The 23,374-nt window shown below is 51.4% G+C and overlaps 8 protein-coding genes across 8 annotated transcripts; 4 read left to right on the forward strand and 4 right to left on the reverse strand.

Annotated features, from left to right (window-relative positions):
- Nucleotides 1–254: 254 nt before the first annotated feature.
- CDV56_107657 (FAD-dependent oxidoreductase) lies at nt 255–1,380 on the forward strand (the record flags this gene model as incomplete). The annotated part of the gene is made up of 3 exons (XM_026761276.1): nt 255–388; nt 455–566; nt 643–1,380. 3 exons carry the CDS (start codon nt 255–257, stop codon nt 1,378–1,380), a joined length of 984 nt encoding a protein of 327 aa, XP_026618200.1.
- Nucleotides 1,381–3,856: 2,476 nt separating this feature from the next.
- On the forward strand, nt 3,857–4,977 carry CDV56_107793 (uncharacterized protein; the record flags this gene model as incomplete). Its single annotated transcript, XM_026761412.1, has 3 exons — nt 3,857–4,091; nt 4,140–4,210; nt 4,246–4,977. The coding sequence occupies 3 exons, from the start codon at nt 3,857–3,859 to the stop codon at nt 4,975–4,977; spliced, it is 1,038 nt and encodes a 345-aa protein (XP_026618201.1).
- A 1,537-nt stretch (nt 4,978–6,514) lies between these two features.
- On the forward strand, nt 6,515–8,560 carry CDV56_107886 (fungal specific transcription factor domain-containing protein; the record flags this gene model as incomplete). Its single annotated transcript, XM_026761505.1, has 5 exons — nt 6,515–6,518; nt 6,592–6,680; nt 6,740–7,359; nt 7,423–7,593; nt 7,651–8,560. The coding sequence occupies 5 exons, from the start codon at nt 6,515–6,517 to the stop codon at nt 8,558–8,560; spliced, it is 1,794 nt and encodes a 597-aa protein (XP_026618202.1).
- Nucleotides 8,561–9,018: 458 nt separating this feature from the next.
- Nucleotides 9,019–10,666, reverse strand: CDV56_107969 (NAD-dependent succinate-semialdehyde dehydrogenase; the record flags this gene model as incomplete). Its single annotated transcript, XM_026761588.1, has 3 exons — nt 9,019–10,454; nt 10,511–10,598; nt 10,646–10,666. The coding sequence occupies 3 exons, from the start codon at nt 10,664–10,666 to the stop codon at nt 9,019–9,021; spliced, it is 1,545 nt and encodes a 514-aa protein (XP_026618203.1).
- A 274-nt stretch (nt 10,667–10,940) lies between these two features.
- On the reverse strand, nt 10,941–11,973 carry CDV56_108033 (TatD family hydrolase; the record flags this gene model as incomplete). The annotated part of the gene is made up of 2 exons (XM_026761652.1): nt 10,941–11,864; nt 11,929–11,973. The coding sequence occupies 2 exons, from the start codon at nt 11,971–11,973 to the stop codon at nt 10,941–10,943; spliced, it is 969 nt and encodes a 322-aa protein (XP_026618204.1).
- Nucleotides 11,974–12,171: 198 nt separating this feature from the next.
- Nucleotides 12,172–12,948, reverse strand: CDV56_108076 (uncharacterized protein; the record flags this gene model as incomplete). The annotated part of the gene is made up of 1 exon (XM_026761695.1): nt 12,172–12,948. The coding sequence occupies one exon, from the start codon at nt 12,946–12,948 to the stop codon at nt 12,172–12,174; it is 777 nt and encodes a 258-aa protein (XP_026618205.1).
- Nucleotides 12,949–13,227: 279 nt separating this feature from the next.
- CDV56_108109 (uncharacterized protein) lies at nt 13,228–14,804 on the forward strand (the record flags this gene model as incomplete). The annotated part of the gene is made up of 4 exons (XM_026761728.1): nt 13,228–13,379; nt 13,433–14,323; nt 14,383–14,464; nt 14,526–14,804. The coding sequence occupies 4 exons, from the start codon at nt 13,228–13,230 to the stop codon at nt 14,802–14,804; spliced, it is 1,404 nt and encodes a 467-aa protein (XP_026618206.1).
- A 1,765-nt stretch (nt 14,805–16,569) lies between these two features.
- CDV56_108205 (UDP-N-acetylglucosaminyltransferase) lies at nt 16,570–21,695 on the reverse strand (the record flags this gene model as incomplete). Its single annotated transcript, XM_026761824.1, has 3 exons — nt 16,570–17,199; nt 17,263–19,864; nt 19,915–21,695. 3 exons carry the CDS (start codon nt 21,693–21,695, stop codon nt 16,570–16,572), a joined length of 5,013 nt encoding a protein of 1,670 aa, XP_026618207.1.
- Between the last annotated feature and the right edge of the window lie 1,679 nt (nt 21,696–23,374).

Genomic DNA, 23,374 nt, shown 5'->3' on the forward strand with positions numbered 1-23,374 from the left:
TCTATGCCGATTAACTATTAACTCCCTGGCCACTTCCCCTGTCTCTCACTGCCACACCAGGCAAAGCCTGTTGACAATATCTAGGTACAGTAAATACTCCGTGCATGACCTAAATTGACCAGCCGTCCACTCTACGAACCGGGTGCTTACACCCGGAGACCGATCCGGGTCGAGAGACAAGTGAGTTCATACTTAAATCCTGGATGAACACACTCACTAACAGATTCAAGTTAAGGATCTCACAGGCAATAAAAATGGAAATTGGCATTATCGGCGCAGGAGTCATCGGGCTCACATCAGCCTTGGCGCTTGCCGAGGCAGGGTATTCAGTGACTATCGTTGCGCGAGAGCTACCGGGTGACAATTCTCAAAACTGGGCGAGTCCTTGGTATGAACCGAACCTTTGTTTTTCTTAATATCCTGCAAAGATTCACATATGAGACCCGTCATTCAGGGCCGGTGCGGGTATACTGCCCCATCCCGATAGCGAAGGCCACGAACTCCAGGCCGAGTCGTTCAAGTATTACTGGGCACTGGCCCATCGAGACCCAACAAGTGGCGTACAGGTTTGTATTGTTCTTTCCTTTGCGGCTTGATCGCCTTTCTTTCCGTCATGCACATCCACTCATGGGTCCTACGTAGGTAGTAGATGTGATCGAATACTACGACGATCGGACCGATGACTCGACCATCTGGTACAAGCGACTAGTACCCAAGTACCGGCGTCTTCCTACAACGGATCTTCCGGCGGGTGCGAAGATCGGATTCACATACCAGTCGATGACAGTGAATCCGGCCGCGTTCCTCCCGTGGATCAAGCGTCTCCTCGACTCCAAGGGGGTTCGGTTCGTCCGTGCCGAGGTCAGGTCCATCACTGAGGCACAGCGGATGCTTGGGACCAAGGTCATCGTGAATGCCTCTGGCGTGGGCGCATTGGATCTGGCTGGTGACAAGGAAGTAGTCGCCGTGAGGGGACAGACGATGTTGGTACCAAGTGAATCGCATGAAATGATCATGTTTCAAGGCTCGCATTATACCTACCAGATTCCTCGAATGTACAGTGGAGGCGTCATCATTGGCGGAGTCAGCCAAGAGGGGAACTACGATCGGACAGTGACGCCTGAACTACGGACGGACATTCTGCGACGAGTCAATCTCATCACCAAAGATCGCTTCCAATCGGTCGATGTTGACAGGAACGTCATACAGGATTTAGTGGGGTTCAGACCTGGCCGAAAGGGAGGGTATCGCCTGGAAAGGGAGGGCGATGTCATTCACGCCTATGGGTTCAACACTTTGGGGTATACGTACAGCTATGGAGTCGCACTGAAGGTGCTGGAGCTAGTGCAGCAGAGGAGCAGTTTCAAGAGCAACCTATGAGTTTGAAGAGGGGCATTGGCAATGGTTTACAGTCTGCTATTCATAAAACTGGGTCATCTAGAAGCCTAGAGTAAGGGCAAGGATTCATTTAAGTCTCGATGGTTCGCCATTCACCAAGGCAACACACTCAATCTCAACCTGCAGACTCTTAGGCAGCGTCTTGACAGCCACGCAGCTCCTGGCCGGCTTATGAGGAAAATAAGTCTCATAAACCTCGTTGAACTCGTCGAAATGATCCATATCATTGAGAAATACGGTGCATTTCACCACTTTGCTGATATCGCTTCCCGCCTAGGCCAAGACCGCTTGGATGCTCTTACAGCACGCCCGCGTTTTGTCTGCAATACTCCCTTGGAGCGGATTTCCATTGGCATCGATGGGAATTTGGCCCGAGAGAAAGATGCACGGGCCTGCGACCATCGCCTGGGACTATTGTGGAGGGGCACGGTCAGCTAGCGACCTTTGCCATCAAAGGTTGAGAGTTGAGAGATTGAGAGCGCCTTACATAGGGTCCGATTGCTACCAGATCTTCAGTGTTAATATTATAGCCCACTTAATTTGTTGTACTCAGGGGAAGGAACTAATCCCATACTCACCAGGGCAGGCTTTAGATGTTGAGATTGCTCTCAATTCGGAATCGCCAGACATGGTGTTTGAAGGAAGAGGAATCCAGGGTGATGAATAGATGATGGGTCTGACAACGGATGATGTCTCCTACTCTCATAATATAGCATTAAGCAGGTCATTAACAGAATCTGCCAAGGCCTGCAGATAGTCTATAATGAAATTTAAAGCAAGCCATCTGGGTCTAAGGGCAGCCGGGCCGCGAACAACTCGGGTACATGTTCCCCCTATGTCACAATCCATGATCCGGCGTGAAATAGCAAGGAAAAGAACGTTAGATAAGGAAGTACAATGAGATCTAAGTACTGGAAATTCCCCAAGGCCTCGTTTTCAGAGTGTATACCACACCTGGTGTCAACCCTTACAAAATCTCCGAAAATTTCCATCCCGCCATCAAAATTGATCCAAACAAATATCTGACCGCGTGTTATGGCTCCAAAATGTTGTGTGCTCTTGATTGGGGCAGGAGGAGTTGGAACCATCGCTGCGCTTAATCTGGAGATTAGGGAATTGGCTGAAGTCACTTGCGTCTTGCGGTCCAACTATGAAAGTGTTATGGCCAGGGGATTTGAAGTTATCTCCTGTGAACACGGCCATCTTTAGGTTGGCGGCCGACTGCCAGTATATCAATCTAATTCCCTAGCTGAATATTATGGGCTAACGAGCGTCCATATCAGTCTTAAACGTAGTGCCCCATGTTGCACCTAGTGAGAAGAGCCGGTTCTTCGACTATATTGTGTGCACCACTAAGAACATACCTGATGTCAGCCCCTTAGTATATAAGATTATTGCACCTGCAATGATCCCGGGGCTTACTGTTATTATTCTCATCCAAAATAGGCTAAACATTAAGAAACCATTCCTGTCTTGTTTCCTATATAATGTTATTCTCTCTGGCGTGAGTCAAATCAATGCTCATGAGATCGCCCCTGGAGTGATTGAGTAGAAAGAGAATGATCATCTATGCATCAGTGCCTTTTACAATAACCTGCTTAGCAAGGATATTCAACAAAAGGCTGCAGAGCAATTTGTAAGTATCTACAGTGCAGGAGGCAAGACTAGTGTCTGCTATGAGCTGGACTGGGAGCAAGAGTGATGGAGAAAACTGGTCTACAACGCAACTTTAAATCCTATATGCGCTCTTACTGGGGTGAACACTGGCGATTTACAAATATGCGGTTCTTTGGATCACTTGGTTATTCCCGCTATGCAGGAGGTGGTCAAAATAGCCTGAGCTGTTGGAGTTGATTTGCCCAAGGATATCATCGAGACAATGATCCGCATGTATCCGATCGAGAACAAAATATGCCCTAGTATGCAGAGGGACATGCAAAAGGTATGCGTTGTGTGAAAAGTTTGAGATGGACTAGGGGGAACTAACAGTTGCAGGGCAATCTTCTTGAACATGAGAATCTCCTAGGTGAGGTGATCCGCGAGGCACAGAGGCGAGGTGTTCCCGCGCCTAATCTATCGGTGTCGTATGAACTCTGCTCGGCTGATCAGTGGAGGATACGAAAGGAAAGCGAAGAGCGTAGCTAGGACATTTAGTATACACCAGTAATTTTCTACGGGACTCATTCATCTTGATCAGTACGTGCTCTTCCTCTTGGATAATGGAGCTGTTGGTTTCATAAGTGATTATGATAAGCAAGAATTCCTCATGCATATTCAAGCATATCCTCGAGACTGGATACTATTGGATTGGAAATGCTTCGAGATCCCATGAAAAGAGTCCTCGGCCCGATGTACACTGAGTTCCGGGCCGGTGACCCTCCCTGAGATATCAACAGGTACTTTAATAGGCTTTCCTTCTCATCACAGCTGTGTCACCTCACTCAAGCCATTCAAAATCATGTCGGTTCCCTCATATGGCATCGCCTCCATCCCAGGAGATGGTGTCGGTCCCGAAGTCGTGAAAGCTGCCATTGAGGTGGTCACGAAGCTGGCCGCCGTATTGCGCACTTTTGAAATCGAATTCACGTGGGGTTCCGACTACTGGGAAAAGACGGGCTCCTACGTTCCTGACGACTACTTGGAAGTCTATCGACAGTTCGATGCATGTCTCTTTGGTTCCGTCGGCGCACCAGGTGGGTCAGGAATTACCTAAACTTCCTGCCAGTGGCTGATTGATGAAGATGTCCCCGATCATATCTCCCTCTGGGGTCTCCTCCTCGCCATCCGCAGTCCACTCCAGCTCTTCGCCAACGTACGCCCCGTGAAATCCTTTCCGGGGACCAAGAGCCCCTCGCAGCCCCGCCCGAAAACGGAATTGACTGGGTGCTCATCCGCGAGAACTCTGAAGGTGAATACTCCGGACACGGCGGACGCTCACACATCGGTCAGCCCTGGGAGACTGCGACTGAAGTGGCCATCTTCACACGGATAGGCGTGGAGCGGATCTTCAGGTTCGCTTTTGAGACGGCGCGCTCGCGGCCAAGAAAACATTTAACTGTCGTGAGCAAAAGCAATTCCCTTCGGCACGGGCTGGTGCTCTGGGATGAAGTTGCCGCAGAAGTGGCCCGCGATTTCCCGGATGTGACCTGGGATAAGGCACTGGTAGATGCAATGACTGTTCGGATGGTGAATAAACCAGAGACGCTAGACACTGTTGTGGGGACAAATCTGCACATGGATATTCTGTCTGATCTGGCCGCGGCTCTGGCGGGATCGATTGGCATTGCAGCCTCGAGTAACCTCGATCCGACGCGGAAGAACCCGTCCATGTTTGAGCCAGTCCATGGGAGTGCATTTGATATCACTGGCATGGGGGTTGCGAACCCCATTGGCGCGATCTGGTCTGCAGCGGAGATGTTGACATGGTTGGGCCAAGGAGCAGAGGCGGATCGACTCATGGATTGTGTCAAGTCTGTTTGTCAGGCGGGGGTTGTGACTGCGGATCTGGGAGGTTCGGCTACGACGAGGGTCATAGTCGATGCCATCTGTGAGGAGATATCTCGCCAAGGGCCCCTGTGAGCTTCCTGCCAAGACTAGTTAATGTATCACGGTGGTGGAGTATAGTTGTTTAATTGTGATTTGTTAGTGGCACGTCAAAAGCTTGAACCCAGGGCCTTGAAACTGCGCGTGTTCTGCTTGGGGCAGATTCCTTTGACGCACAGATTACTGGTCGCTCGATTCATGATTCCAGATCAAGTTATTAAGAATATTTCGCAGTCAACACACACATTCTCTCTGGAAATGATATTTTTCTCTAGTCCGAAGGGAGTCAAGACATACGCAAGCTCGCTGCATATGCTGCGGTCGTCTGGCAAGTCAGGGGCAAGATTGTGTGTGTACTTGCCTGGAGAGGAGCTTGTATCCGTGCATTGAGGAGGATTTCGGTGGGACTGGCCTTGAAATATGCTCGTAAATATAGTTCAAGTGATTCAAGTGAACATTTAAAATGAGACCACCGACTCCCGCTTTATGTAGGTGGATGATATGTGATGAAAGAATTGCTTGTTCCAGCCCGGGAATAGTAGGCATCTCCTAAAGGGAACTCTACATACGTTATATGCCTTGGTTGTTGGGAACGAGAGTTCCTCCATCGATGACATCTCCGACTGACCAGAAAAATAGAATTGACCCTTTCGGAGATAATGTCAACTCTGACCGTTTAAGGACGCCCAGAGTTGGTCGCTCGCGTCTTTTCATGGCGAGCTGTTTTATCGTGAGAACCTTTCTATCATGACCCCCTCTCTTGGCATGTGCCTTGCCCCACACTCGTCCAATCTTCAATGATTCAATCCCTTCCGAGTCTCCGTATCCTCCTTTCACTGGGCCTCAACTGATCCCTTCCACGAGCCAGGAGGGCGGCGTTCTCTGTTTCACGATAATGCGTCTATTCTTCTGCATGGCCCAGGACAAATATGTTCTTCCGTTAGATCATGTCGGAACCTCAGAGTACCAGACCCCACGGTCGTCAAAAGCGTCCCAGGGTCCCGGATGCCTTGCGCAAGAGGGTTGCGCAAGCGTAAGATTTCCCATCATTCGCTCTCAATTGGAAGCATGCGCTAATTGAAATCCCTTCTTCTAGATGCGATTCATGCAGATACCACAAGGAGAAATGTACTGAGGGCTTTACCATATTGCCTCGAATCCGCTAACCGACGACACCAGGCCATGGCGGCTTGCCTTGTGTGCGATGCCAGCGATATAAGCGGACATGTCAATACAGCCAAGTCGATAAGCGATCAGAGCAGGTAGTTCAGTCAAACGTTTCGAGGTATGAAGTTGGCCTGTGTTTCGCTGCAACACAATTTCGGGCGCTCAACTGATATGGTATTCTGCCAGTCATTCCCCGCAGCCGGCGTCGGACAAGCAACGACACCTGGAACGGATTGTACAGCATTTTTTGGGTGATATATCATTGGAGACGTCAAATCTGCGAGTTGTTGCGGATATGCTGGAGGGAAATCGCTCAGAACTTCGCAATGCATCCATATCAGCCCCAAACCAGGAAGATTGCGCCATAATGGACAGCTATTCCATTCATCCGCTTTCCACTAGTACAATGCGTATGTCGAACAAATTCTGGACTGGAACCAGGCTATTCGTGCCCATACTCTGCCTACTAATGCCGTTACATAGACTACTCTGGAGAGTTCTCTCACTGGAACTACTCGCGCATGATCCGCCGCCGATTGCAAAGCCTTGGGAATGACCCCGATGACAATGCGGTATTTATTCTTCCACGAATAGTACAGCAGTTACAGTGCCGTACTGACAGGATCATCAGGCAGGCGACGTTGCGATAGCCAATGACTCATTTCGTGCAACCAGTCTCCAGTCCACCAGTTCGCTCGTCAAGTCGTCGACAACGTACTTTCCGCCACGGCATATTGCCGACTTCCTGACAAACACTTTCTTAGAGTACGCACAGACGAATTACTTTTATTTCGACGAGATAGAGTTCCGGCAGAAACTAGACTACTATTACACCATCGAACGTCCCTTGGACATCAATGACGCCGGCTGGATATGTACAATTCTAATGACATTTGCAATCGGAACGCAGTTCGCTTACATGCACGGCGACCGCTCACAGGCCTTGCGCGACCCACCCGGCGAAAATAGTCTACTTGACGATCACATTGGATTGGCTCTCTATCGGCATTCATGTCGCTTGATTCCCGATTTAATTACCATTGCTTCAATCGAGACAGTTCAGGCATTTCTGCTGCTTGGTGTCTACACACTCCCCATTGATACTTCCGGTCTTGCTTACACTTATTATGGGCTGGCTATCAACATGGCCATCCAAAATGGGATGCATCGCCGATTCGCGGGGGATGGCTTGGACGCACGAACAATCGAAGTTCGGAACCGCCTTTGGTGGTCAGCGTATTCGTTGGAGAAGTACGAAAAACCTAATTAATTTACTACTAAAGGATGTGTCGCTTTCTAACATGTCATGCACAGGAGGATTAGCATTCTTCACGGGCGTCCCTTCTCTGTGTCCGCTGCTGAGACAGACGCTGAGCTTCCCAAAGACTTGCCTGAACTGAGACCACCCAATCGTGCGATCAACCTCCTTAATGTCAATGCTACTATTCACTTGACCGAGCAGCTTGGAAAGGTCGCACATATCATGTGAGTAACTCAGCTAACACTAGTTGCATTTCCGCACGCTTTTAACAGTGAGTATAGAGGCCGGCTACGGCGACTTCCACGAGGCTTGCACCAGCCCTTTTTAGAACAACTCTTTTACATTCACAATGAAATCATAAGATGGTGGGACTCTCTCCCCAAGAAGGTGCATTGTCGGGACCTTGATCCTTTGGGCCCCCTTTTCCGCTGCAATATTCACATGGAATTAAATTACGCTATGCTCAGGCTGTACATGGGCCGCCCGTTCATTCTGATTCGGGCAGCAAACTCGTCAAGTGCAGGAGAAGTTGATTCTCAACGCGACCCAGGTCTAGACATCAGCGCGACTTTGTCCTCTGATGGTGTACAGGCTGCTATCAGAATCATCGAGCTCTGCCAATTGCTGCAGGACACGGTCGGGTTAGCCCGCATTTCATACACGGAGTTCAGTTCCTGTCGTGCTGCACTCCTGGCGATCATTGCTCAAAGCTTGAATGCGCGACCGGACTATTTACGCGATGCCCTTTTGCAAGGAATGACTTTGATCCGTCAAATGTGCGTTGGCCTGGAATCGGCTCGCTCGGAGGTAGCGGTCATTGAAGCCCTGGAGCAGGCGGCGCGACGTCTGGATCATCGTAGCCGAAGTGAGGATACAGCCACCAGTCAAGTCGATTCTGCCTACAGTCAGTTCCGGCGTTGGGCTAGACTGTGGCAGAACGAGCCTTCATCTTTGAGTGTCATGCCAGAGAGTCAACCTACTACTCAACTTCATGACCCTCAAATAACTGCTGGTTCATTCGATGGATTCTTCGCGTCTTTCCCACAAGAACTTGGATCTTTTGCGACCCTTCATGATGCCGAATCGCAGTTCAGTCTAAACTCACCAAGCATGCTGTGGCTGGACAATCTCCAACTACCGCCGTTTTCTGAAGACATAAGCGCTCCAGCCTGGGAGGCTGGCAGTACATGAACTTTCCATAAGTCCAAAACCCTGGCCTATTGATCTGGTTCCATGAAGACAAATCTGTTCACGTCCTTCGAATTATCTTCTATCAATGCATGCCTTGTATGGCCATCTATAGTGCTTCTGACTCTCCACGGAATTCGAATGAGAATCGATCGTTCAATGGATTCTTACTCGTGATAAAGAAATTTATTCGGGGAACACCTGGGCAAACAACTCGTGGCCGTATTCCTGCTACGCACGCTACATATGATCTACAGCGCAGTGAGGGAACCCTTTGCGAAGAATCAAAATATATCCTCACACGGTTTGCCTGGGTATCCATAAAAATTGGTAGGTTTGCCATTGATCTTTGATACGAGTCTCACTTTAGGGAGAGATTCCTGGAACACTCGATCGATATCCATGCATAACATTCGCCCTCTTGTGGCACCTCTTAGTACTGAATATCTCTCTACCCTGGTCTATAGACCCCCGATCGTAATGGTCTTGACGTGGGTAAACTCGTCAATCCCGTACTTGCTCCCTTCTCTTCCAAATCCGCTCTCCTTAACACCACCGAACCTGTGGGTGGTGGTCAGCTGATGATTCACTAAGTTACGAGAGCTTTGAACAGGAAGGAAAACATACGGAGATGCAACGTTACTGATGATACCAGTATTGGCGCCCACCATGCCAACTTCAAGCGCTTGCGCAACTCGAAGCATCCTTGCCGCGCTTCTGCTATACAAATATGCAGCAAGACCCACCTCACAGTCGTTAGCCAGTCCGATGACCTCCTCTTCAGAGTCAAAGGGGAAGAGAGCAGCGACTGGGCCAAAGGTTTCCTCGGAGGCCAGTCGCATATCGTGCGTCATGTCCGCCAGCACCGTGGGCTGGACGTAGTTTGGACCCAGATTCTCTATTCTTTCTCCGCCAAGTAGCACTCGGGCACCTTTTGCCTTGGCATCTTCAATATGCGCCATGACTTTGTCCGCCGCGGCGATGTGAATGAGTGGACCGTGCGTGACGCCTGGCATGAAACCCGGTCCAACCTGGAACTGCCTCACCTTGGCCACGAGCTTCGCTGCGAAGTCATCGTAGCATGATCGATGGACGTAGATGCGGTTGGCGCACACACAGGTCTGTCCAGTGCCTCGGAATTTGGATGCGATCAATCCATCAACCGCATCATCAAGAGATTCGACATCGTCGAAGACGATGAAAGGAGCGTTTCCTCCGAGTTCCCAGGACACTCGTTTCACGGTTGACGCCGCCTGGTTCATCAACAACTTACCCACCCGTGTGGACCCCGTAAAGGAAATTTTCTTGATGCTGGGATGGGTGGAAAGCACTCTGCCCACTTCGACCGTATTCTCTAAGCTCGTCAGGGTATTTACAACTCCCCGGGGTATACCCGCGCGGTGCGCTAGTTCCGCCAGCGCATTCGCTGTGAATGGTGTCTCTCCGGGACTTTTAGCCACCACCGTGCATCCAGCTGCTAGGGCGGGTGCTATCTTGCGGGTGATCATAGCTGCAGGAAAGTTCCAAGGCGTGATGAGCCCGCACACGCCGACGGGTTCTCGGATGGTGACCACGAAGGTTCCCGGCACGGATACGGGAATACTGTCCCCGTACAAGCGAGGACATTCTTCGCTGAACCACTCGAGAAATGCCGCTGCATATGCGACTTCGCTTTTGGCCTCCGCCAGCGGCTTGCCATTCTCCCAGGTAATCAGTGTCGCCAAGTCTTCCTGATTCTGCATGATGAGGTCGTACCATCGGCGTAGCATGCGAGAACGGTCGCGGACAGGTGTTTGGCGGAATGAGCACAATGCTTCCGAGGCCGCGTTGATTGCCCGGTGGGCATCCGCAGTATCGCTATCGGGGCAGGTTCCGACAAGTTTATTCGTAGCGGGGTCTTGCATATACGCTGTCAGGGCGTTGAGACTTGGAAAGGCAGTTGGGGCATCCTACCAAAGACCTTGAAGGTCTTTCGGGATTGGGCAGTAACCCATTCTCCGTTGATGTAGCATTTGCCAATGAAGAGGGACTTATCTCTCAGCTAGAAGACATTAGCTGTCGTCAGTGTGCGTTCTGTATCTGACTCACTTCGAGAACCGTGGGATCCATGACGAGATGTTTGATATAGGGAAACTTCGGGCTGAGCTTTGCGAATCGGAACATCAGTATTATAGCACAATTTGGACATACGACATGGGAGCCACGATTTTCCATCTGTCTATTATCTGTTTGCTGACTTCCGAGAAAGGATATCCACTCGGATCGAGACAGACCTCGGGTGAATGCTCCCGAACACCTCCCGGAACGTATACAGCCATAATTATGCGACACAATGACCAGTGCAATGTGTGAGACCTCTATTTGATATTGACTGATAATATTTCTAAGGTACTGGATTCTGAACTCCCAAACCAAACATCCGCACACTGTTGTTCCACGCTGCTTCCGCTACAGTCTCCACCGGGACCCCCTTCAAACCAGCTACAACCATCGCCACCCGTTCAATGGTACACGGCTCATTACGCGACTTGACCATCTGCCCAGCAAGGAACTTGTGATGCTTCCGGGACGGAGGTAGCGGTCGTGCTGCTTCCAGGTACGGCGCGATCTTCTCATCCTTGGCCAACACCTCGCACCAGGGTGCATCTGTTTCCAACTGCAGCTTGTTCAATGGTATATGACGCACCATATCCAGCTGCTTTTCCGTCCGGAAACTGATTCCATTCACGCTAATCTCCAATCCCAGATTGACAAGCTGCTCCATCTCCGCTTTAGATCCGGAAAAGGAATGCACAAGCCCGCCCTGGGGTAAGCGAGGCAGATACGGCGAAAGGATACTGATGAAATCAGCGCAGGATTCACGCATGTGCAGGAATAGAGGCAGCTGCATCTCAACGGCTAGGTCGAGTTGATCGCGGAATGCCCGCTGCTGCGTTTCCTTGTCGGCGCGGTCGAGATACTCATAGTCCAATCCAATCTCGCCGAATGCCACAAGTGGGGAGGGAATTTCGGCTAGCAGTTGCTTTCCGAGCTTTTTCAGGTCGCTGAGATACGACTTCCCCGCGTCTTGAGTGTAGATCTCATTTGCGTGGTAGGGGTGCACGCCTAAAGTTAAGGTGCAGATGTCGGGGTATTGCCTTGCTAGTTGTAGATTGGTATGTGCGCCGGGTAGGGACATGGTCGTCAGCATCATCTTTTTACAGCCATATTCTTGGGCTCGTTGGATGACTTCTCCAAAGTCGCTGTCGTGGTATTTTTTGCCGCGGTAGACGCCGTGGAATTGGTCTGCTGTGTAGGTAACTGCCACCTGTGCGCAATTAGTTTGATATTCATATCTTTGGAGATGGGAAATGGGATGGGGTAAAACTTACATCTGCAAATCGCAGTGAGAGTCTTCGCGGTAATGGGCTAGACATGACTTCTGGTATATACACCTCTTCTCTCACTCGAGTCGGATGCTCAACAAGGTAATTTATTGCGTTTTATACCCTGAGTCCATACACTCATTATCTCTTCACACAAGTAGTCGGGTACATGTACCCGAGCGCTATCAGGACGATAACAAGCAAATCATGAGGATAACATTGAACTGATATAACGATAAAAACATCGTATTACTGCTTCTCGATTGCATCTGCCATATCACCCAAAGTCCTGAACCTCCAGTCGTAGACAGTCTCACTCAAATTCCCCATCGTAGCCCCCGGCCTCTCAATCCAAACCGACTTCAGCCCCATCCTCTTCGCCGGATGATGATCGTGAAACTGGCTTTGCGCCGTCTGTAGCACCTGCTCCGGCTCAACACCGAAAGCCTCCTTAATGGACTTCAACATATACCTGAAATTCTCCAGGTTGGGCTTATACGAGCCCACGTCCTGCGCTGTAATCACTAGATCAAACGGGAAACCCTGCAAACTGCCCGCGTTGGTTTTTGCAAAGGACTCTCGGTCGACGTTCGAGAGCACGACGAGCTTGTAGTGCTTGCTCAGGCGCTTGAGCGCCTCCACAGTATCCGGGAACGCTGGCCAATGGCCGACTGACTCGCCGAAGATGTGGCTTTCTTCCGCGGTGGGTGGGTTGAGGCCCAGGCGTTCGGTTAGGAGGGGGTGGATTGTGGTGAGGAGGCGGGAGTAGGGCATGTCTGGGGTCTGAGATTGCTGTTGTTTCTCGAGTTCGTGGTAGACATGCAGATATTGGTCTCTGGTGATTGGGGGGTTGCCATTCTTCGCCAGTGCGGGCTGGAAGGCGTTCCAGACGCCGGATTCCCAATCGATTAACGTTCCGTAGACGTCGAAGGAGAGGAGACGGTAGTCGAGGAGATTAGACATTTCGTCGTGTTTCTCTCGATGATTGTGAGTGATGATGAACCTGGTTGTGTTCTTGATGGCCATGGTTCGTTTATATGCAGTGTTCGACAGACCGGGAACAGTTACCCGGGTTGAGTCGTCCTTCGAGTCTGACCGGTTGAATCACCTTGAACATTGTTAGAACCTTGTGATAAATCATGAGACGGTTGCTTCTACTCGGCCCGATGAGATTAATGCTCGGAATAGTGCTTTTGTTCCTTTATAACCCCGGGGGCACTGCCGTCCTCGACCTTCCCCTTCATCCCCAACAACACAACGTCACCAACTGACCGATTTATGACTTCGTTGTTCCAGACAACAAAAATGGCCTCTGCACTCTCCGAGCCTCCTGGCCCTTCAATACTGACCGCCGTTCCCGGCCCATCGACCAATGCCATTAAGCGTGAGCTGGATGTCGTCTTTGATGCCCGGACAACGCAGATCGTCATCGACTATGACAAAAGTTATGGAAACTAGTCAGTCCATTCCTCCACACATCGCGTAGAATACCAACTGATGCTTCATCCAGCCTAGTAGACGTCGACGGCAACTGTTTTCTGGACGTGTATGCGCAGATCGCCTCGATTGCCGTGGGCTATAACAACCCAACCTTAATCCAGGCAGCCCAATCCCCCGACATGGTCTCCGCTCTCGTCAACCGCCCAGCAATCGGCAACTTCCCCTCACAGGGCTGGCTGAACCTCCTCCGCGAGGGTCTCATGCGCGTCGCACCCCGCGGCTGCACCCAGGTGTTCACCGCACAGTCCGGCTCCGAGGCCAACGAGCTCGCCTTCAAGGCAGCCTTCATGGCCTACCGACGCAAACAGCGCGGCCCGGACAACCAGCCCTGGTCCACATGCGAGCTGGAAACCGCAATGAAGAACCAAGCACCCGGGTCCCCGGACCTCGCCATCCTTAGCTTCAAGGACTCCTTCCACGGCCGCGGCCTCGGCAGCCTCTCCGCCACCCGCTCCAAGCCCGTCCATAAGATGGATATCCCGTCGTTCAAGTGGCCGCAGGCTACCTTCCCGCGCCTCAAATACCCTCTCGAAGAGCATGAGGACGATAATCACGCCGAGGAACAGCGCTGTCTGCAGGAGGTCGAGCACATCCTGGCCTCCTGGCACTGCCCCGTCGCCGGGGTAATTGTCGAGCCGATCCAGAGTGAGGGCGGGGATAACCATGCATCGCCGGCGTTCTTTCAGGGACTGCAGGCGCTCACGAAGAAGCATGGGATCTACTTGATTGTCGATGAGGTGCAGACGGGGTTCGGTGCCACAGGCAGGTTCTGGGGCCATGAGCATTGGGAGCTTCCTGCTGCACCGGATATCGTGACGTTCTCGAAGAAGGCGCAGACGGCGGGATACTTTTTCAGTGATGCGATGCTGCGGCCGGATAAGGCGTATCGGCAGTTTAATACGTGGGTTTATACCCCTTCTCTTCTCCAGCCAAGTTCACTGGCGGTGCTAACAAGAGTAGGTGGATGGGCGACGCCGCGCGTGTCACCCTGTCCAATGCCGTTATCAATGAGATCCTCTCGAAGAATCTGGTTGAACACACTGTAAGCTTACCTCAGGCTAATGGAACTGCGGTCTTATGTCTAATCTGATGCTTTATGCTAGGCGCGTATCGGCGATATCCTCTACGAGAGACTCGCTGCTTTGTCGACCAAGTTTCCCCAGCTCATCTACAATCTCCGAGGCAGAGGCAAGGGCACGTACATTGCCTTTGACACCCCGGATGCCAGCTCCTTGCTCAAGGAGATGCGCAATGTCGGAATCAACCTTGGAAGCTGCGGTGTGTCCACTATTCGGCTGCGGCCGATGCTGATCTTTGGGGAGGAGCACATTCCTCTACTGTTGGATGGATTTGAAAAAGTGTTTGCTAGGTCCGGAAGATAGCCTGATGCCAACGAATAGCGATGGCCATATAATCTCTGCGGCTGCGTGTCTGATCTAACTCATCTTCACGATGACTTTGACTGAGGTAGAATTCACTACATCACCGTCGGTGAACTGTTTTTCTCCTGTACTATGGATTACACGGCCAGAACGGCGTGATCGACAGGCTCGAATTACAGTTACTGTCGCTGTCGAACCAGGACTACCTATAAGCAGAACATTCTTATCCTGAAGCCTGCTCCAAGAGGGCGGTAGCTTTATAGAATGCATGTTCCCAAATGAATTTCATCCTGTTAGTGTAGTCATCCATAAGGGAGGTAAATAACCAGAGAGGCAGTCATAGAAAAACACCGTTATAATCAAATCCAAATACTCTAGAGGCATTTTGATCCAGCGAAGCAGGCTTGCCCAGCGCTTAAATTAGGCCTTGTATTTTCCTCTGGAGCTTGCGAGATGAGGATTCGGGCTGTGACTTACGTATCTATATTATTATATGCCAGCTCGATGTGTCTATAGCAATGTGTATCTATTTCTAAAGATGAGCTTGCATGAAAGTACTATGTACATTTCCGCACAGTTAGAAGGATGACCTTGTGGTCCACCTGCTTCGCTTGAGCATTGTACCCTATGAGAGACTGGCTCTGTGGTAATGCTATAGGTTTGATGAAAAGTACCTCCAACTGGCTAGAAATGACTGGCAAATTTGGACGTGAGGCATGGATCCTGAGGCATGGCAGTGAGGCAGTTGATGAGGCGTGTGCCATATCTCTAACAATATTTCGGCCTGGCAGCCTTTGGAAGAAATGGATGTCAAAGACTCCTAGTAAGAGACTGAACAAGACTGAATTCGACTCATCCATCATGATATTAGGTAGGCCAAGATTCTGACCCTCTATTTCTGGGAGAGTTAGGTGCTACAACAAAAGTCGCTGGTGTGTATGTATGACCATCTGGCATCTGTGCATCTGTCTTGCTGGATGCCTGTGACCTATGAGTGACATTTCATAAATCACCCCATATAGATTACTCTTACTTGTGAGCATGTACATACGATCACAGGGTGTGGAAAACAGGGCTTCCCGTCCGCTCAGCCGTACTTAAGCCACACGCCGGCCGGTTAGTAGTTGGGTGGGTGACCACCAGCGAATCCCCGCTGTTGTATGTTTTCGTCCCTCTTTTCCTCCCTTGCTCCATGTGAAGGGTGTCATCTGCATGCTGAATGACAGGAATCCTCATGATACTGTCTTGAAGTTTTGGTGAGAGTACGGTACTCCGTCTGGTGTCAGTAGGGGGAACATCTTCTCCACGAGGGTTCCTCTACATCACCCGCTATACCCCAAAAGTCGGGTAGAGGGTTGTGCCATTCAGCGGGGGCGGAGGGTCTGTATCGGGCAGCGACTAGTTGTCCGGCAAATGATGCGGCGATCGATTTGAAAACAGTGGTAGTGATGAAGCTGTATTTCAAAATCTAATGCGTACCTGTAGTGGCGGACTCGAATGGCCGACTCGAGCTGCTTGCGCAGCACTTACAGGGAGATTCATTGCTGGAAAGATCCAACGCCAATATGCACATCACGGATCACCGGACATTCCCATGCAAAATGAAGGCGAAAACACACTAGATCAGACGGGACCAGAATACCCAGGTTTCACACTTCCTAGATCGCAGAAATGACCAATATAAATGCGCATAGGGCTACATATGACATGGCAATAATAAGCAAGACAAAACAGAACGCTCAAGGGGTATATTCCGATGCGCACATCATAACCAGATATCACCTTCTTCGCCATTTACCCATCGTTTCCAGACTTGATCATAAGCATTCTCCAAATCACGAACCCAGCGTTTGGTATCAAAAAGACGGCTCCCCATTCTCTCCTCAAATAGCATCCGACGGAGGTCGAATAGCCTGCCTCGCGCTCGACCACCACACCCGGATTTGTACCGTAGACTGAGACAAAGGCGGATGGCCTTGTCCTCGTAGTCTTCGTCGGATACTGCCGTCAACTCATCTCGAGCCTTGCGGCCAGCGTCAGAATCCGGCAGCGCGCTGCTGAGGATGCTGCTCGCCATCCGAGAACACATTTTGTACTTGTAGCGGGGATATGTGAGCAGTGGTGTGCCACTCCACAACACGTCCGTCGCAGTCGTGTGCGCATTACACTCGGGTGTGTCTAGGAACAGATCCAGGATCTTCGCCCGAGCGATGTGAGTGTTCTTCGGGGCCACATCCGTAAAAATGATCCGGGATGCTGTCTCCTGCCCAGCCCACGCGATGGCAGTCTCCCGGAGGTTCTGTTCACCCAGGTCCGGAAAGCGAAGCAGCCACAGAACGGCGTTGGGAATGCGCGCCAGTATACGAAGCCATGTACGGAAAGTTGTTGGCTCAATCTGGATGAAAGGGCTCAGCGCACTCACATCACACCAATCATCAATCAAAAAGAAATAACTCACCTTGTACAATTGGTTGAAATTGCCGAGGATGATGGTGTCATCGCTGAGATTTGGAAACAGCTCTTTCCGCATTCGCCATCGCCGCTCCTGCTCCTGTTCCCAGGCGATGCGCGCATCTTTCGCGTCGGGAGCGCTTTGCCGATGGTCGCAGCAGAAGAATGTATCGCGTGTGTAGACGATCTTCTCTCCATACACCCAGTCCTCGAGCTCCTCGCCGTAGTCTTGCTCCAAGAGTCGATCCTCGATGCGGGTGTTACGTCTTCCAGGGCCAAGCGTATCGACAGGAATGGAGATCTCATCAGCAAGAATATAATCGCACCACTCAGCGCCCAATGTCCCTGCAAACCCCATGAAAGACATATGAATTGGCGCAGGTCGTGCAGCAAACACCTCGTTGCGCGCTCCCCGTGTGTAGCCGTTGAGATTGACAAGGATGTGGATCCCGTCGTCAACGATCTGCTTTACAAGTCTCTCGACGGGCCAACAGCTGGCGTCGTGGAACACCGGTGCTTCCTTCTCGATCTGCTGACGATGCACGGATTTGTCGCTTGCAGTGGTTGCGTAGCAGTATGCCTTGACCCTGGACGGGTTGTGCAATCCAAAGACAGACTGCATCAAATGCGCGAGGGGGTGATTGTTAAAGTCCGACGACACATACCCAACCTTTAGGTGGGGATTCGGAGGCGGCGGCGGTGGATACACCGTAGCTGGAAGCCACGGAGAACGTAGGGTCGAGCACGAGATTCGGAGGCCATTTCTTTGAGAAATCTGACGGATCTGCTTCGCAGAAAGCGGGCAGGTGAATGTGTGGAAGGGAAGAACCGTTGGCGCATTGGGGGCTACGAGCCCTGGTGGAAGTTGCGGCCGTTGATATTTGGTCAGCGGGTATTCTTTGCCGTAGATATAGCGGTCCTGGTACCACTGCCAGGTGATCGACCGATTTGCACGCTCGATCAATTTGACGATCCGCGAGCCCTCCCACCTTTGCCCAGCCCAAGACTGCAGTATGGCGGCCAAAGGCCCAGAGGCCGAGCGGCGAGACTCCAAGGCCGGAGCGATCTGCACGCAGAGTTGCTCTATCGTGGCAGGAGTCAGTAGACCACGACCCCACGACTCCCCCTCCTTGAGCTGCCGGTTGACGATATCAACGACGCGCTGTATCCAGCCAGTACCGGCTTCGCTACTCGACGCATCACGGAGCATCCCTTGCTCAGTGACATGCCATCGGTCGCGGAAACCATACCCATTAGCAATGCCCCCACGTCCGACCCAGTTGCAGACGGAGTTCAAGGCATTCGCCAGTCCGCATACTGCTTCGGCGAATTCAGGGTTCACTTTGACGGCACGCTTATAATAGGCAATCGCATCATTGACTCGACCTGCGTCTTTGACGGCATTTGCCAGATTGGCCAAGGCAATATCAAAGTTACCATCACAATGAACCGCTTGCTCGTACATCCGGATGGCGGCCTGGAGCTGCCCGATGTCTTTAAGCAGGCTACCCAGATTGGTATAAAGATGCGCGTGCCGCGAATCGAGATGTAATCCGTAGTTGTAGTACGCCAGCGCCAGTGAAATCCCACTGCCGGGAACCACTCCAGGAACCTCAGGATGTTGAGCTTCCCCGCTAGAACGAGGGAGGCCCTTGCCGGCAGCATTGTTTTGAATTCCAGCAAGCAAGATCCCAACATTGTTGGCAGTTGAGGGACTCGGCTGTAGGGAGAGGGAGAGGTAATAGAGTGCCAAGATGTCTCGAACGCCAGGAGATTTCTTGGGAGCGCCCGAACCGGAAATATTGGACATACTGTCCTGATAGATCTTCGCCAAGGAAAGCAGTGAGTTGCTCGTGGTCGATAAGGCCGCTTTCCTTGCAAGACCTTCGGCCACAAACTTGATCCCCGGGGGGTTTCCGCAAGGCGCAAACACCAGCTTCGAAGTCTGTAAGGCCTTGTCAGGATAAAGAAGAATAGTCTCCTGGGACTCGTGAGAGTTCAAGGGCGAGTAAGCCTGACGAGAACCCTGGGAGAACGCAGCAAATATCTGTTTAATCAGACTTTGAATGCCATGACGCCGTCTCCCTGCCGCAATCAAGACAGCATCCTCGAAGGCCGCCGCAGCACCAGCATAATCGCCCAATGCATAGAGCATGTTGCCCTTCGCATGAACAAGCGCAAGCATTCTTCCATTGTCGCAACCTGGTATAGCATAGCCGCTGGAGCCAAAGCCAACCGCGCTAGCTTCAGATGGAGTCCGGTTGCCGATCATCGACCGGCCGAAATCATCGTCGTAGTCGAACGATGCCTTCTCATAAGATCCAACACTGGATGCTCTGCTATCCGCATCGCTCTCCGTTTCACTCGCATGTTCATCCGTGGTAAAACAATCACCATTCTTGGGAAAGCGTAGCGAATTCTGCACGTAGTCGATGATGTTCACGGCTTCTTTACCACGCTGGCAGCTACAAAGGAGACCTATGAGATGCTCCACAGCCTCGAAGAAGCTGGGACGGAGCTTCACAGCGCGAAGCCAATGTTGTAGCGCCTCCTCGCGACGGTCAAGTGCAAGCAGCGTCGCTGCGAGATTCGAGATCGCCTCCACATGGCTACATGCAGTCAGCACATATACGCGACAACATTGGCAGCCTGTACTTACGTTGCGTCTCTCGCGATAATCCTGGAGTACCACCTCATAGCTTTGTGATAGTCCCCGAGTCCATAAGCGAGGCAGCCGCCAAGCAGCATTCCATCAATCCACTCCCAACCGCTCTCCATGCAAAGATGTGAGAGCATTTCAAGAGCAGAAATGGCATTTGCTGTGGTCGAGTTCTCACCTGTTGCAGAAAAGGAGAAACGAGGAGCTGACCCTGGGGCTACAACTCTGCCAGCATGTCGCAACCTGTCCAGCATTTGCGAATCTGATGTTGCGGACTGTTGGAATTGACTCAAAGAAGGACGGCGGTGATTCTGGAAAGCAATCGTGGAATCCATTGGCCTCGGATTTTCAATAATATTAGTCTTCTGACGGCGCCTATCATATTGGCTTGTGGGGTAGCTATTATGGCGATGGAATTCGGGACTATTCGTCTGAGAGAAATCCAAGCCTGGCTGTCGTGGAGGTTTGGGGTAGATGCTAGGTTTCAGCAAGCGCTGGGACTGCCCATCTCTGCCGGCCTGGGAGATGCTGTTTCGACGGGCTTGATGAATGGATGCGAGGAGATCAACGTATACGCCATGGGCCCATGATAGTATCTTCTCCTTGAATTCCACATTTGCAGCGCGTGAGTGAGCAGCTGAGAAAGAGCTGGGCAGCCCCGGCCCGTTGGGCCCAGGCAGCGCGGAGAAGGATTCGGCGCTTTGCTGATGGGTTGGAAACCCAGTGCTAGGATTAGTACGAATGTGCAACGGGAGAACGCGGTGATTCAAGGTAGGATCCAGGGATTTCTGCTCGGAATGACGGGGAGGGAAGTTGCCTTTCACCGAGGAGTCGTGGCTGAGAATCCCAGGAGGTGCGGTGTTCCAACCGCCCGCCTCACCATGGCTGCCTGGGAGTGCGGTATTTGTGTTGTTGAATGACTGCTGTGCTGCATCGAAGAAGGAAAGACCGGTTTGATGCAAATGTTTGCCTAATGAGACAGGAAGGTCGAAGCGCGTGTCTCGAAATGCCGCTGGACGGTATGGAATGTAGACACCGTCGGGCCAGTAGGGGCCATACGGGCCGCTACCCGCCGACGCTGTCGGGCCGAGACAAGGCTGGAGCGTTGCTGGTAGGACAGTAGGCACATAGGCCGCATTTTGCATGTAGAATCTCTGCTGCGCTGGTTGCATGGGGAGTGATTGATTGAGCATCGAATCAGCCCCAGGAACATAATTCAGAGAGCGAACCCAGCTCGTTCCATTGACATCCGTTACCATGTCTCCCGGTGCTACATTGCCCCGACTCACATCGATCTTGAAAACAGGGGGAAAGACCTGGTGTTTAGCGGCTGAAGACTGGTCAAGCGACGCTTGTTGCCAATTGTCTAAAAGAAACCCCGCCGGAGGAGCGACAAAGTGACCGGAATCCAGAGGTGAGACTAGTATGTGTTTCGTAGCCGGTGGCTGAATTGTAGTATCTCCAGGGGTTCCATCGTAACCCGCTGCTAAGGTTCCATTCGGTGTCTTCCTCCGAAGCGCATGTTCAGCGGCGGTTTTGGGACTGGATTGCGGACCGGCGGTATCATGAAGTCCTAAACGTTGAACGGGATGCGGGTACTGAAATCGGGTCCGTGAGAGCGACTGGGAGGGATCCTTATTGATATCACCGCGAGGAAGCGACGGAACAAAGGACGACGTGGAATTAGAGTCGTAGGGTGGAGTAGCGGTGTCGGCGGTGTAGTAGGGTGGGAGGTGATGATGCGGTTGTACCGACGGGAAAGATGCCACAGAGGGCAACATGGTTGCCTTGACTTATCGAAGAAGTGAAGAAGAAGTTTCCGACAGAAGGTATGAGAAAACAAGGATAGAAATAAAGAAGGTGGGAGGAATCTAAACAGTGCTGCCAGAGAAGGAGAGGCAACAGACGCAAGAGGTTGAGAGCGGTCACAAAAAGTTGACACACGCACGTTCACTCCTGCTGGATTGATCAACTAGCAACCTCCTTGAAACGTTTCCTACACCTCATCCTGGGCGTAAGCCGGCTCACTTGAACACTCAGCGAAGCCCCCCACTGCTTGTCCCCGAGCTCGACATGAAAGCTGTTGATGGGTGATGATGATGATGATGATTTGATATCGGGCAGACGGCCAAGGAGCGTGGAGGAGGGGGGAACAGAGAGGAAGGATATCTAATCGAGGCTAGCATTCACGCAAAAGGGTCGCTCGGGTCCAACGACAGATCGAAAGGCGAATCAAATCGGACGAGGTTAGTTGCTATGTGGCCGTGAAGAGCAAACGCAAGGGAGGAAAGGGACTCAAAAGAGTCACAGCCCTAGTCAGCTTCCTGAGAGCACCCACACTGACGCAGGTGTCCGTGAGACGCGATCGACCGCCGACTGGAGAGGGACAAAACCGTGATTGATCTTGGCAAAAATGCTGAGTTGGTGCGAAAGAATTGTGAAGTGGAGGAGATAGAACAGAAAAAAGAAATGAAATGAAATGAGTTCGACCCGGGAGAATGACGGTGAAGTAGGAGGAAGGCCGAGTATGACACCACTAAACGAGGATGAATAAAATAGAGGATTTATTGTCTGAGGCGAGCATTGATATCCGGTGATGTGCTTCCTTGCCCTCGTTTCTCTCGATGATCTCTCGATGAGATTTATACACGGGCGCAACGTTTGTGAAGGATTGTTGCTCGAAACAATCGAGAAGCGGACGCAGGGGAGAGCGGGCGCTGAGGCGGAAGCGAGGATTCAACGGCTGGCGGACAGGTGATGTCGAGGAGGACAGGAAGAAGAGGAGGAAGTTTGAACAAAAGTCTGGGGTAAGGAAAGGAACGGGACAAGGACGGGAAAGACGCCAGTCAAAATGCGCGCAGATCTAGAAGAAGCGAAGGACAAAGAAAAGGTGTGAAAGGAAGCTTAAAGATGAAGGAGGATAATAATCATCGACTGATAGATAGAGTGCAGAGTCTCTAGTCTCTACTGTATGTCCACTAGAACGATGGAACTACCAGTATCAGGATCATTATTATGGGTCCAGAACTAGGCGGAGCTTCAAATGAAAACAGTGGCTACTAGCCTAGGGACTCAACCTCCCATACCTTCTGTGACCACTGTATCTTCAGTGTAGTGATTTCCTTACGTGAGCTGCGAAGCACTGAATTATTATCTATTTCGTTAGTTACTCATATAATGACTTATCATCATGATCAAGTCATTGCTTGGAGGAGAGGGGTCTACGGTAGGTAAGGTACTTCTCTCCCTAGTAGTCTCTTGGAAGGTGGATGGTGATGCTGTGATATGGCGAATGGGGCAGCGGAAGTGGAGCCAATGGGAGAGCATGAGAGGGGGGGATTATTGAGTTGGGAGATGAGCTTTAGGCGCTGATTTACAGTAGATGGTATGGTCACTACTGTACAATGATCTTGACTGCTTTCCACCTCATATCATGCATACCTTGATTCTAATAGACAAG

This window comes from Aspergillus thermomutatus (assembly GCF_002237265.1).
Source record: "Aspergillus thermomutatus strain HMR AF 39 chromosome Unknown NODE_11, whole genome shotgun sequence".
In the NCBI taxonomy this organism is placed as follows: domain Eukaryota; kingdom Fungi; phylum Ascomycota; class Eurotiomycetes; order Eurotiales; family Aspergillaceae; genus Aspergillus; species Aspergillus thermomutatus.